This window comes from Tursiops truncatus, chromosome 18 (genome assembly GCF_011762595.2).
Source record: "Tursiops truncatus isolate mTurTru1 chromosome 18, mTurTru1.mat.Y, whole genome shotgun sequence".
NCBI classification, from domain to species: Eukaryota; Metazoa; Chordata; class Mammalia; order Artiodactyla; family Delphinidae; genus Tursiops; species Tursiops truncatus.
This window is the reverse complement of record NC_047051.1, coordinates 77,360,360-77,372,567: the sequence shown is the minus strand read 5'-3', so window position 1 is coordinate 77,372,567 and position 12,208 is coordinate 77,360,360. Positions and strand designations below refer to the sequence as shown.

The window sequence follows — 12,208 nt, the reverse complement described above, 5'->3', positions numbered from 1 at the left end:
GCCTGAGCTGTGAGCTGGGGGCACCTGGACATTTGCATATCGGCTTTCCTGGCCTTGGCCAGGTGGCCTGTCCTCCCAGTGCCTCATTTTACCTGCACCAGTTTCATCCTCATGACAAGCATGGCAGCGGGCCTCATCTTGTAGATGAAACGAGGGGCGGAGCGGGTTGGTGGTGCCTCTGAGGGGGCAGAGCCACCCCAGGAGGTCTGGCCCAAGGTCGGAGCTCTCGACGTGTGCCCGGCGAGAACCCCAGAAACCACCACCTGATGGGGCAGCAAAGTGCTTCTGCAAAGGCTCAGCTGGTGAGCACGTGGCCAGGGTTGTGGAGCCCTGGTTACTCAACAGGCTGGACTGTCCGCCAGCGCACGTCTGGCACTGTAAGCACGGCGTCCCAGGCCAGGACGGGCGGGTCCTGAGGAGGTGGGCGCCCGCCGCGGTGGCCTTGCCCGCCTGGCTGGGTTCAGGTGGGGTCAGGCGCTCCCCTCCCCGGTCCCTGGTTCCTCATTCTTCCCAACACGAGGCCTGTGTGCCCATCACCTGAGGGACTCGATTAGAGGGTAGGTCAAGGGGCCTCACCCCTATCCCACTGAGCTGGGCAGGACCTGGGAACCTGCATTTTTGGAACATCCCTGCTGGTGCCCAGGCAGGGGTCATCTGCTGGGGCCTCAGCTGGAAGAGACACCCAGTCCTCAGGGTTGGGGACTATAGCCTCCAAATCCATGAGAGCTGTTGTGTTTGGAAACAGCCTCGTGCAAGGTTCACTTCAGTGAAGTTGGCGATTGTGAAGGAGACCTGCTCAGAGATAAACACGAGGGTCTCCGTGAAATGCCTCTGGACAATTCGGGGAGGGCAGGCAGCCACCGGGGGCTTGGAGGAGGCTCAGCTGCTTGCTGTCCGTGGGGGAGCAGGTGTGCAGAGCATGGGGCCGCGTGTTACCGTAAAGTTCACACACTTAGAAAAGATCTGGGGACTTCCCTGGTGGCGCAATGGTTAAGAATCCGCCTGCCAATGCAGGGGACATGGGTTCGAGCCCTGGTCCGGGAAGATCCCACATGCCACGGAGCAACTAAGCCCGTGCGCCACAACTACTGAGCCTGCGCTCTAGAGCCCGTGAGCCACAACTACTGAGCTGGTGTGCCACAACTACTGAGCCTGCACTCTAGAGCCCGCGAGCCACAACAACAGCCCACGTGCCGCAACTACGGAAGCTCGTGCGCCTAGAGCCCGTGCTCTGCAACAAGAGAAGCCACCGCAGTGAGAAGCCCACGCACCGCAAGGAGGAGTAGCCCCCGCTCGCCTCAGCTAGAGAAAGCCTGGGCGCAGCAACGAAGACCCAACGCAGCCAAAAATAAATTTATAAAAAGAAAAGAAAAGATCCGGAAGGATATTCAGCACAGTGAGTGGCGGATGCTAACAGTTTATCTGCAATGAAGATGAAACGCTTGAGTGAGAGGCGAACGTGTGGGGAAGTGGCACCGTCACCACGGGTGGACACGTCACCGGGGGTGGACACTCGCGCCCCTGCTGCTGGCCTGGCACACCCAGCCCCCGCGTGCTCTGCCCAGTGTGCCACCTTCTGTCGTTACCCCCCTGCCCCGTCTGCCTCTTTGACACTCAGTCTCTCTTTCTCTCCAGCTGCTCAGAATCTCCCTCAGGTTTCTCTCTGTCTCTCCATCCCTCAGTCTCTCTCTGTCTGTCAGTCTCCCTGTCTCCCTCTCTGTGTCTCTCTGTCTCTCCGTCTCTGTTTCCGCTTCCCCCTCCCCCGCCCCAAGAACCACAGGAGAATTTCCGGCTTTGGCGCGGGAAGACCGGGCACACACGGCGGCTTTATTTGCGGGGCGGGTGCTAGGGCAGCAGCGGGGCCCGGACGAGGCCCCCCGAGGGTGGTGGGGAGACCATGAGACGGCGGAGCCAGGCCGTGTACTGGGAGACCCGGGTGTAGACGCCGAAGTGGCCGGCGGCTGCGCAGCCCTCGCCCCAGCTGACGACACCCGTCAGGTACCAGGTGCCCTGGAAGTGGGTGGCGTGCGGGCCCCCGCTGTCCCCCTTGCAGGCGTCCTTGCTGCCGTCCGTGTAGCCGGCGCAGAACATGTTGTCAGTGATGACGGGGCCGCTGGGCCTCCGGCGCGACAGCTGCCGGCAGTCCTGGGTCAGGAGCCGGGGCACGTGCACGGCCATGAGCCGGAGGGCCGTGGCGCCGCGCTCCAGGAGCTGGCCCCAGCCGCTGACGGCCGAGAAGCGCACAAAGGCCAGCGTCCGCTCTGCGAAGGCCCGCTCGGGCAGGCAGAGGGGCGCCACGTGGTCGCCGAGGGCCACGGGCCGCGCCAGGCGCAGCAGGGCCAGGTCGTGGTCCGTCTTGCCCCGGACGTACTTGTCGGGAATGATGACCTGCGCCACCTGCCTCTCCTGCTCATCACCTTCGTCCTGGCTGAGGTCGTGCTCGCCTGCGGCGGGGGCGGGGGCGGACCGTCCACTCACTCGCCGCCTCGCCTCCCGGGCCAGTGTCTCCTGTCGGGCAGGAGGGGCCCCGCGTCCCCCACCCCCGGTGGGCGAGCAGCCTCCTGGGGCTGCCGGGGGGTCAGTGTGGGTGTGAGTCGGGGCGGATATGGCCCCGAGGTGCTGGAGGCAGGTGAGGGGGTCGGGCGGGCAGCCGTGGCTGGGTGAGGAGAGGGTGCCCCGTTCCCCTGGTTCTTCCAGATGGGGCCTGGCCCTCCTGGGGTCCTCGTCATCCCCTAAGCCCACCAGGCAGCGCAGCCTTGGGTGGGGCACCCCTTCGGGGACCTTGGCGGGAGCAGCGTCACCCCAGGGCCGCATCTGGGTGGCAGAGAGGCTGAGGGGGTGGCCACAGCGGCGCTGTGGGTATGGGGTCTGCCCAGACGCTGCCACTTCTCTTTGTGGGGAAGGTCACTGGTCGTGGAAGCCCCACATCTTGGCCCCGCGGTTATCATTCAAGGATCGTCTCCCGGCAGAAGGAGGCGCCACGCAACCTACCCAGCACCACTGTCAGGTTCCTCCAGCTTCTGAGTCTGTCGAAACAGTGGGCGGCGGAGACCACCCAGACGGTGTCGAGCAGGGAGCCCCCGCACAGCAGCGCCCCATTCAGCTTCAGCATGGCCTGACAAGGGCACAGCAGATGCTGGAAGCTCGCGTTCCCGTCGTGGCTGCCTGGGGGGCCCCCCTTTCCCGTGCACCCCGGATGGGGGCTGCTCCCCTTTCCCGTGCACCCCGGATGGGGGCTGCCCCCCTTTCCCGTGCACCCCGGATGGGGGCTGCTTTACAGGCCGCTGCCATCCAGCTAAGGGAGTGGCCAGACGGTGGGCACGCCGGGGCTGGACTGCTCTGTGCATGCCCGGGATCGTCACCCACGTTCGACCCAGTGCTCCTGGAGCCTTACCTGCCAGGGGCACTCCCCTTTGGGGCAGACGTGACCACCCACGATTCGGCCTTGGGGGTTGCTGTCGTTTCTTTTTTGCAGAACAGGCATTTTTCCGCACGGATATTCAACTGTGTAAAACAAATCCAGCAAGACGTGGGGATGTGTGGGGTGCTGGTGAGAAAGGCCAGGGGCCCTGCGGACGGGCGGCTGCGCCTCTGGTCCTGCCCGGGGCTGCGGCAGGCCCTTGCGGGAGCTGCCGGGGAAGCAGATGGCCCAGGGTCCTGGAGACTGGGTCCCGCGCATTTTCCAAGGGGGGAAGACGTGCAGCTTGAGGTCACTAAAGGTGTAAAGGATAAGCTGTGTAAGGTGACCGGCATCTCGGACAATCGGGCTGCTCTTCTGATGGGCTCTAAGTTTTCCTTCCTGCTCCAGGAAAGCCCCAGGCCAGAAAAGAAAGCCTTTAGAGGCGGCAGCTGAGTTTCAGGCTTCCTAGACAAGGCTGGGTCCATCCACCTCTGGAGAGACGCAGGGCTGGGGGTGGGGTCAGCTTTGGGGGCTGCAGCCCCGTCGCCTTTAGGCTGGTTTGGAGACGTTTTCCATTTTCCCAGAAGTGCTTGCCGTTGAAGAGACTTGGAATCCAGAACCATGCTGCCGTCAGTACAGACACTGGGTGTGGTGCTGCGCGGGGAGCGGGGGTGGGGAGCGAGCGCCGCCTTCTGCACCTCCCCCCGGCTCCGGGGCTCCGCCCCGCCCACCGTGGCCCCTCCCTGCTCTGGGGGCGGGGCGGCCGCCTCCACCCGAGCTTCCCCTCTGCCGCCATGCGCAGAGCGCCGGCAGTGCCTGGTAGATGCTCAGTGATGCTATGCTTCCCCGCACCCCATCTTGTAGCCAACGGGGAGACGTGTATCAGGACAATGAAACCACCAGCCCTAGACCTGGTCCCCGAGGACCTGTTACCTGTGGCCGTGCAGGACACCCCGTCCGCCTGGAGCGCGTACCCCTCGTGGCACCAGCAGGTGCGCCCAGCCTCCGCGTCATCCCTGCAGTACTGCTCACAGCCACCGTTGTCATTCGGGCAGATCAGCTGGCTCTTCTTGTCTGAGGGCAGAGGGCGTGGCAGGGGGCCCCGGTCAGGGCAAGCAGGCCTGCGCCAGGGGCTGTGTTCTGCACGAAGGTGGCGCCCAGCTTCCGGCTCCAGGGACAGCCTGGCACCAGCCCACTCCGCAGACTGACCCAGAAGGGCACGACCTGGAGTTTGGGGCAGGGTCCCACGTCTGAGCAGCTTCGCCAGTGGGGATGCGGGGCTGGCACGCTGTGGCCTCCACAACGTCATCCCTCCCGGGCTGGGGAAAGCAGAGGCCCCTGGGGACGGTGGACGAGTCCGACTCAATCGGAGGCCTGCCCGCGAGCAGTCAGAGCCAGGAGGCTGGTCTGCAGCCGGGGCCTGGTGCCCCGGGGAGCTGCCCGGGCTGGCCGCTGGCCAACCTGCCTCTGGAAAAGGGAGCTTTGTTGTGGACACGGGCTTGGCTCGCTCTGCAAGTCCAGGGCCTGTCCTGGAGGTGAATTCACACCAGGACCGCTGAGCACCCAAGCCCCAGGTGACCGGCGGGGACCCTCCTCCCTGGCCGTTGCCCTCCCTCTTTGACCGTGGTCCTTTGAGACGAGCTAGGTGGCATCAGAATGTTCACAGGTGGGGAGGGGTCCCAGGAAGTGACTGCCCCCCTGATGAAGTCGTCCACTTTAATTTGAGCTGCCTGATAAGTGTGTTGTTTTCCTGGGGGCCTGGGGCCACCTGGCATCAGCGCGACCCCTGGAAAGGCTGGACATGGGGGTCAGCCACATCCTTGTGCCTGACACTGGGGCTTGTGGGCGCGTCCCTGGTGGGTGAGTCTCTGTAAGTTCTGTCCCACATGGTCTCGGAGAACAGAACACCATCCACAGGGCTCCCGGGAAGAAGCCGCTGGGAGCTCACACTGGCCCCTCGGCTGTTTGAACCCATATCCTTTCCGTGTGGTAACTGTAACCGTGCCTGTGTCGGCCTTCAGAGCACGCTGGCCTAGCAGATGACTGACGCTGAGGGTGGTCTGGGGAGCCCTGAGCTGTGTGATACTGTAATACTGGGCCTACCCTTGTGACAGCAAGTAGGGAAGGCCGAGCTTCCCCAACCACCTCGCCATGGGGATGTGTGGAGCTGACGGAGATGCAGTGATTCCCCGGGCCCCTCCGGGTGCGTCAGAATTTCCCAGTGCCGGGAGCCCAGAAGGGGACAGGGCATCACAAGTGGAAGAATTAGCACCTGAGAACCCCAGATCCGAGACTCTCAGGTTGAGGCCCTTCCAGGTCACGGAGGCCAACCTCCCCCCAGGCCGTGCTCAGCAGCCCCCCCGGGGGCCCCGGTTGTCCTCACCCGTCTCACAGTTCCGGCCCTCGAAGCCATCCAGGCAGAAGCACAGGTAGGACTGCAGCTGGTCCTCGCAGGAGCCCCCGTTTTGACAGGGCCTGGAGGCGCACTGGTCCCCGTCTGTGGGCAAGTCAGAGTTAGGATGCCGAGAGAGGGGCTGGCGGGTAGATCACGTCGGCCGGGCACGTACTCACCGTTGTAAGAAATCCAGAACTGATTCTGAGGGAGCAAAGAGGAAGGTGCGTGACGCAGGCGTGCGCCAGAGGCAGTGCGTATGGCCCCGCGGAAGGAGCTGGCGGGCTGGGCGGCTTCTGACCTGGCCCTCGTGATGGGCTCTGAAAGCCAGACTTTCTCCTCTGGAGGCGAGGTGGGTGCATCCAGGGGAAGCGAGTTTTGTCCTAACATCCACCCGCCATTGCTAAGGCCACCAGAGGTCACAGGTTTCCTCGCCCAAGTCAGGATCCCCAGGCTTTAGCTGTGCCACGTCCGAGCTGTGAACGCGGACAAGACACCCCCGCTCCCTGAGCCCCCAGTTCCTCCTCGGATGCTGCATCGACTGTCCAGTCACCCGCTGAGCGGGACCGACCGCAGAGGCTCTGCCGACCGCAGAGGCCCCGTCAGTAAAAGGGATTCCCGCGGAATCTTTTGGCCAATGAAGTAAAACTCGCAGGGTTGTCGTGAGAATCAAAGCAGGCTTCACAACCACGGGGTGGCCGCCGCGCGCCCGCTGGCCCCAGGCGAGCTCACCGTCCTCTCCTTGCTCTGGAAGATCTCCCGGGCCTCCTCGAAGGAGCAGAACTCCTCCCTGCACTCGCGCTCCAGGGATCCAGGCCACAGTTCCTCCAGCAACCAGTTGGCGCGCCGGGGCCTGTGCAGGACACTGTGGGCTTGCTCCTGGGAGACAAAGACTGGAGGGCGGGCCGTGAGACGCTGGACGCCCGGGGGGGCCCACAGCCTCCCGTCCCCCACCCCGCCCTCCACAGGAAGTGTTCCCACCATCCCTTCTGCTAGGTAATGGGAGTCAGAGGGCTCCTGTCCACAGGCCTGGCTGAGTTTGCAATGGGAGCACTGCACAGCTTCATGTGCCGGAGGAAGGCAATGTGCTCAGTGAGTCATCGCAACACGTTCACGCCCTTGACCTGGTCCCTTCGCTTCTAGGAGTTTATCCCAAGGAAATGCTCTGAGACCTGCAGAGACCCAGCCATCAGGAAAGCTGGAGACAATCTGAAGCATAAACGATGGTGCCCCGTGATGCTTAAGAAGGTGCGATATTAAGTGAAAAAAGAAGACAAGCAGGAGGGACCACGGCGGCACCAGCTCTGCCTCTCGGACCCCAGAGTCTGGCCGTGGGATCTGAGGGACGACGTGAGCCGGACTTTACGGGACAGTGTCGGTGCCTGGTTCCCACCTCGGCCGCCCCTCGGGGCTGGAGGGTCACGATGACAGCTCACAGAGCCGTCCCCGTGTTAACCGGCTCAGGCCTCCCAGTGTCTGCGAGGATGGGGTGCAGGGGTCACTGGCGTGGTGGCAGATCATCACGGTCCGGCGTCCCCACACCGTCCCTCGCACCAGCCCCCCACCGAGAGGCCGAGAGAGCAGAGTGAGAGAGGCACCCCTGAGCCCCAGATCCTGTGCCAGGGGGTGGGGGGGCGTTGGCGGCAGGCGGGGGGCGCCCACTGTGGCCGGCGGACGCCACGGCTCCCAAAAGTCTGGAAAATAATTCCCCGAAGCCTTTCCTCCAAATGTTGGGTGAGGCCCTGGGCACCGTTTGCCTTTCGGAAGGAGAGCAGATCAGAGCAGAGCTGCCAGCAAACAGGAGCGCCCAGCACATGGGCCGGCTTTGGGGGGTCGGCTGCCCTTCCGCTGGGTGAATGGGGAAACCTCCCTCGCGTACCTGCCACCAGGGAACCCCGCAGGCCCAGCAGAAGGCAGAGGAGGGCCAGCCCCCGGAGCCGAGGAGCCATGGCGAGGCCCTGGGTCGCTTTGTCTGTTGACTTTCCAGGTGGGGAGGCGGGCAAAGTTCTCCAAGAGCCCGAGAGGGTGGGGGAGGGAGGCCTCGCCTCCCAAGCACTCGGGCGTGCGGTCCCCCGCCCAGTGCCTGCTGAGCGGACAGACGGGCCGCCCCAGGGCACGGGCCTGGGGAGTCAGGCTCCTGGTCCGAGAGGAGACTCGGGCGTCGGGATGCGTGTCCGGTGGCGTGTGCAGCTCAAATGCAGCTCAGAAGCCTGCAGCCCAAGGACCTAGGACGGCAAGCTGGGAAACAGAACTAAAGTGCGGGTGGAGAGCCGTCCCCCGCAGTGATGGTACTGGGAAAGGGGAGCAGGTTTGGGGCGTGAATGTGAATATCTTGTCACAGGGGAGGCCTGGTTTCTCAGCCGAAGGGCCCCTCTGGGAGCGCGAGGGGGAGGGGTGCGCGCCCCCCGCGGAGCCCCTGCCCCCGTCTCAGCCCTGGGGCGCCCGGGTCTTGTCCCTCATGCCCTCCTGGGCCCAGGCCACCAGCTGGGGTGACCAGCTATCCTGGCCGCCAGGCACGAAAGGGTTTCTCAGGACGCTGGACTTTCCAGACTTAACTGGTACTGTCCTGGGCCCGCTGGGCTGGCGGTCACCCCGCAAGCCTCACTCAGGCGTCCAGCCGCCTCTCCATAAACGGGTGGAGGCTGGGGACACCAGCTCTGCCATTTATCTTCAGAGGGGAGCAGGGAGACCCAGCTGCTCCAGGCGGGTCCGGCGCTACTCCCTCCCCAGATGGAAGGCAGTCCTTAGAGGACAACATTTTACTTATCACCTCTGGAATTTCTGTTTGTCACTGTCAACAATTGTTTAGGAATTCAGTTATACAGGAATTTATTTGTGAAGGGGGGAGGGGGAGAGGAGGGGAAGGGGAGGGACTCTCACAGCCCTTCGTGGCGCCGCCTGGGCCCAGTGGGTGCAGCAGCTCTGGAGTCAGACCACCTGGCAGGGTGCTGTCAGGGTCCGTCTCCTCCCAGCTTGGGGAGGAAGGGGCTCATTCCTTTGAGCCCTACTTTCTTTGCGGGGCAGCAGGGCTGCTCGTCCTGCCGAGAGCCTGGGGGTGTGCGCTGTCCCGCGAGGGCTCCAGAAGCGCCACCTGCCACCCCTGCCGGGTGCGGCCGCTGCCCGGGGCTTCCTCCGGCTCCAGGGCTGCGCACCTTCTCAGACCGAGTACAGCGCGGTCACTGCTCACTGACTCCGTGCTCCTTTCCAGCCGCCTGACCCAGCACCGCCCCCAGGGGCTCCAGCGACAGGAATCTATCCAGTCCCAGGTCTGGGCAGGTGTCCCAGGGCCAAGCTCCCTCCAGAGGCTCTGTGGAGGGTCCTTCCGGCCTCTTCCAGCTCCTGGGGCTCTGGTGGCCCTTGGTACCCCTGACATGCTGAGCCAGCCCTCCAGCTCCCGCCTGGTGTGTGTGTGTCCGTCCAAATTTCCTGCTCCTTGTAAGGACACCAGTCATTGGACTAGGGGCCACCATGACCCCATCTTAACCAACTGCACCTGCAGTGACCCTATATCCAAGCAGGATCACCTTCTGGGGTCCAGGCGGACAGGGATCCTAGGGGGTGCTCTCAGCCCGGTGCCCCCGGCTTCCCTCGAACGGAGCCGAGCTGCACCTGTGTTTGGAGCCACGTGAGGGGCATCCTGACCACAGGCCCAGTAGGGACAAGGCTCGGGGGTGAAGAAAAGACTCTGCTCCTTCTAGGGCTTCTCAGAGCATCACCACTGAACCGGATTTCCGCAGACAAATGACCTGCCAGGCACAGGGCATCAGCGTGAATTAGGGCAATGCGAAGGACAGAGGCCCTCAGGTCCAGGGTGACGGGGGTCCCCGCAGAGGTGGAGGGGACGCTGCAGGCTTCGAGGAGCCACTACGCCCACTGACACTTGTACTATTTCTCCCAGCTGGCCGAGCACAGGTACAGAGTTCACCCTATCTTATTCCTGCAGGAGAAGCCCTGACAGAGGGGGGAGGGGAGGGGGCTCAGGGGTCAGGAGGCCCCACTCGCCCTGGGCCCCTCCGGCGCACGCTGGCATCGGGGGGGGGGGGGCGTTCCAGTGAGGGCCACCCAGTTCCAGATCCTGTGCCTTTACAGAGGACGGCCGACAGCAAGAGGTGCTGATGTTTATTCAAACACCAGCCATACAGTAAAGAACTCGGATTTTTAAATTTCACTTACATCAGCAGTTAAAAAAAAAAGGAACAGTGACTGAAACATGAGGTTTTAAAGTGCTTTTATGAGGAAGAGATCACAAAAATGGTGGCCAGTCCCAGGCTGGGATGGCAGGAACGGTGCCTGAACAATCAATATATTCAGTAAATTACGTGAAGCATCATTTTCCAAATAACTTATACACCAGGAGGAAAGCTGCCGAGCTTGTACGCCGTCCACTACGCACTCCAGAGAGGTCTGGCCCTGCACAAGGACGCGGAGCCCGTGGGCTGGGCTGCAGGGGCCTGGGGCTCGGGGGGCTGTAAAGCGACACATCGCCAGCAGCTTGGAGGCTATAAATACACCCCTCACAGTGGGGACGTATGTACACACATCGACATATATACACACATATAAAAATATCTGCCCCAATCAGACCCAGAAAGAAGCGTTTCTAGGGAACAGAATTTGTTTCTGAAACACAAAACACAGTAAAACAGAAGAGTTTTCTTTCCAGTTCTGCCTTGATTTGAATAAGATAAACTCTGCTGTGCTCAGGACAGCTCCACACAGGACACGCCAGGCGGGGGGGGGGGGGGCCGGGGGGGCCGGGAGCTCAGGTTTTCCCTGGGCTCCTGTGACAGCATCGGTTCAGGTGACACCTGCAAAAACTGCATCTTTACACAGTCTTTAAAAATAATAAAAATACCCTAATTCAGTGAAGTGTTAAAAAATCGAGTCCCCCGTGTTTTTCTGTAGAAAAGAAGGTTAATATTTTAAATTATAGTTCACATTTTCGTTTGAAAACTAACCTACACAGGTGAAGGAATTTCCTTGGTTTCTAACTGCCTGTGTTTGTAGAAACGCTGCCTGATTCTACCGAGGGATGTCCTTCCACTCACCTGTGACCAGGTGGGCTGTTTCCACGAGAGCGTGTCCCCCAAATCATTCAGCGCCATGTAAACCCCAGTAACAAAAAATAGTTTTATATCAAATACAGTATGAAATTGTCATTTCACGTAAACACAGTGATTCTTGGTAAAGATCAGAGGCCAAAGTATCACCAAAAAGATGGCCGTAGAATTAATCCTTGCTTTAAAAAAAAAAGTGTATAAGACAAACTAGCCTCCTGCCCCCGCACCAAGCCGCTGGGTCAGTGAATCGGTCACTTCTTTTGGAAGCAGCTCCACAGAACGCGTGTTCCTGCAGAAAGCACCGGACCAGAAACGTAGGAAACCAAAGGGGAGCGGCTGCGGCCGAGGCCGAAGGGGAGTCCCGGGAGCCCTTCTGCACCAGAGGTCTGTCGTCTGCAGCCCCGTCCGTCCGACTCCCCGAGGAAGCCGCGGTGCCGCGCTCTTCCTGCGCCCTGGGGCGCGCGCGCGGTCCCGGCGCCGAGGCCGCGGGGCGGACTCTTCCCGAACCTTCGTCTGGGGCCGCGGCGGCTCCGGGGTTCCGTGGGCGGTTCTGTGGGCGCCGGCCCCACCCCCACGCCGCGCCGGCCCGAGCAGAGGCCAGCTCCCAGGGCCGCAGGCGGGGTGGCCGCGGCGCTACCCCTGCAGGTCCGCGAGGGCGGCCGCGCAGCTCTCGCTGCAGCTGGACGAGGCGCTCAGCAGGGCGGACCCCGCGCTGGACTCTGCGGACAAGCAGGCGAGCGGCTGCCGCGCGTCCTGGCCCCGCCCCCGGCCCCGCCCCCGGCCCCGCCTTCGCCGCAGCGCCTGGGCTGCTCAGCGGCCCGTACCTGGGCTGCTCAGGCACCCGGGGGCGCCGCGCTGGCCGAGGAGCGCGGACAGGTTGCGGGCTGGCAACCAGCCCTCGCCGCCGGAGCTCACGTTCCGCACGAACCTGCAAGGGGCGCGGTCAGGGTGCGGTAGCGCGCGCGGGCTGCGGGGGGGCGCGCGGGCGGTCTTACCAGAGGCCCTCGTCGCCCTCCTGCACCAGCTCCACCTCGTCCCCGCTCCTCAGGACCAGCGCGTCGGGGCCCCCCTTCTCGTCCAGCCCCGTGACGGTGTACTTCCCGGGGACCTGGGGAGGGGACGGCAGGGCGCATGGCGCACGTGGCACGCAGCTGCCGGTGCCCAGCGTCCAGCGTCCCGGGAAGGACGAGAGCCTTGCCATTCGCAGAGCTTCCGGTGGGACTATGGCCTTACATTGGGAAGGTCTCCTCGTCCAGGGAGACGCTCGTTCTCACGTGGCGACCACTAAACCTGACCAGCCCGTGCGGTGCCCCTGGCTGCGCCCCAGTGCTCACACCACACCCAGCTCCTGCGGCC

At 63.2% G+C, this 12,208-nt stretch overlaps 2 protein-coding genes across 19 annotated transcripts in view; both read right to left on the bottom strand.

The window, feature by feature from the left end:
• Nucleotides 1–1,055: 1,055 nt before the first annotated feature.
• Nucleotides 1,056–7,741, bottom strand: F7 (coagulation factor VII). Its single transcript, XM_073795052.1, has 8 exons — nt 7,672–7,741; nt 6,525–6,784; nt 5,972–5,996; nt 5,784–5,897; nt 4,334–4,474; nt 3,395–3,504; nt 2,992–3,115; nt 1,056–2,444 (listed from the first exon to the last, which is right to left on the bottom strand). The coding sequence occupies exons 1-8, from the start codon at nt 7,739–7,741 to the stop codon at nt 1,846–1,848; spliced, it is 1,443 nt and encodes a 480-aa protein (XP_073651153.1). The 3' UTR covers nt 1,056–1,845.
• Nucleotides 7,742–10,003: 2,262 nt separating this feature from the next.
• Nucleotides 10,004–12,208, bottom strand: part of MCF2L (MCF.2 cell line derived transforming sequence like) — a 119,712-nt gene continuing 117,507 nt past the window's right edge. For 12 of the 18 annotated variants that reach the window (XM_073795424.1, XM_073795426.1, XM_073795429.1 and 9 more), the window contains 2 exons: nt 11,677–11,780; nt 10,004–11,571 (listed from right to left, as the gene is read on the bottom strand). In XM_073795424.1, the coding sequence (XP_073651525.1) occupies nt 11,034–11,571; nt 11,677–11,780 (642 nt within the window). In that variant the 3' untranslated portion in view covers nt 10,004–11,033. Of the gene's footprint in view, nt 11,572–11,676; nt 11,781–11,847; nt 11,961–12,208 lie in introns of all 18 variants that reach the window. The other 6 variants (XM_073795435.1, XM_073795437.1, XM_033843505.2 and 3 more) reach the window with 2 other exon arrangements.

What these genes read in the sequence shown, in the direction of transcription:
- F7 (XM_073795052.1), bottom strand. Translation starts at nt 7,741, where the DNA reads ATGGCTCCTCGGCTCCGGGGGCTGGCCCTCCTCTGCCTTCTGCTGGGC. An exon ending in GTTCTGGATTTCTTACAACG is followed by an intron (nt 5,898 to 5,971) that starts GTGAGTACGTGC and finishes ACTTGCCCACAG; the next exon opens with ACGGGGACCAGTGCGCCTCC. An exon ending in GGTGTCCTGCACGGCCACAG is followed by an intron (nt 3,505 to 4,333) that starts GTAACAGGTCCT and finishes TGTTTTACACAG; the next exon opens with TTGAATATCCGTGCGGAAAA.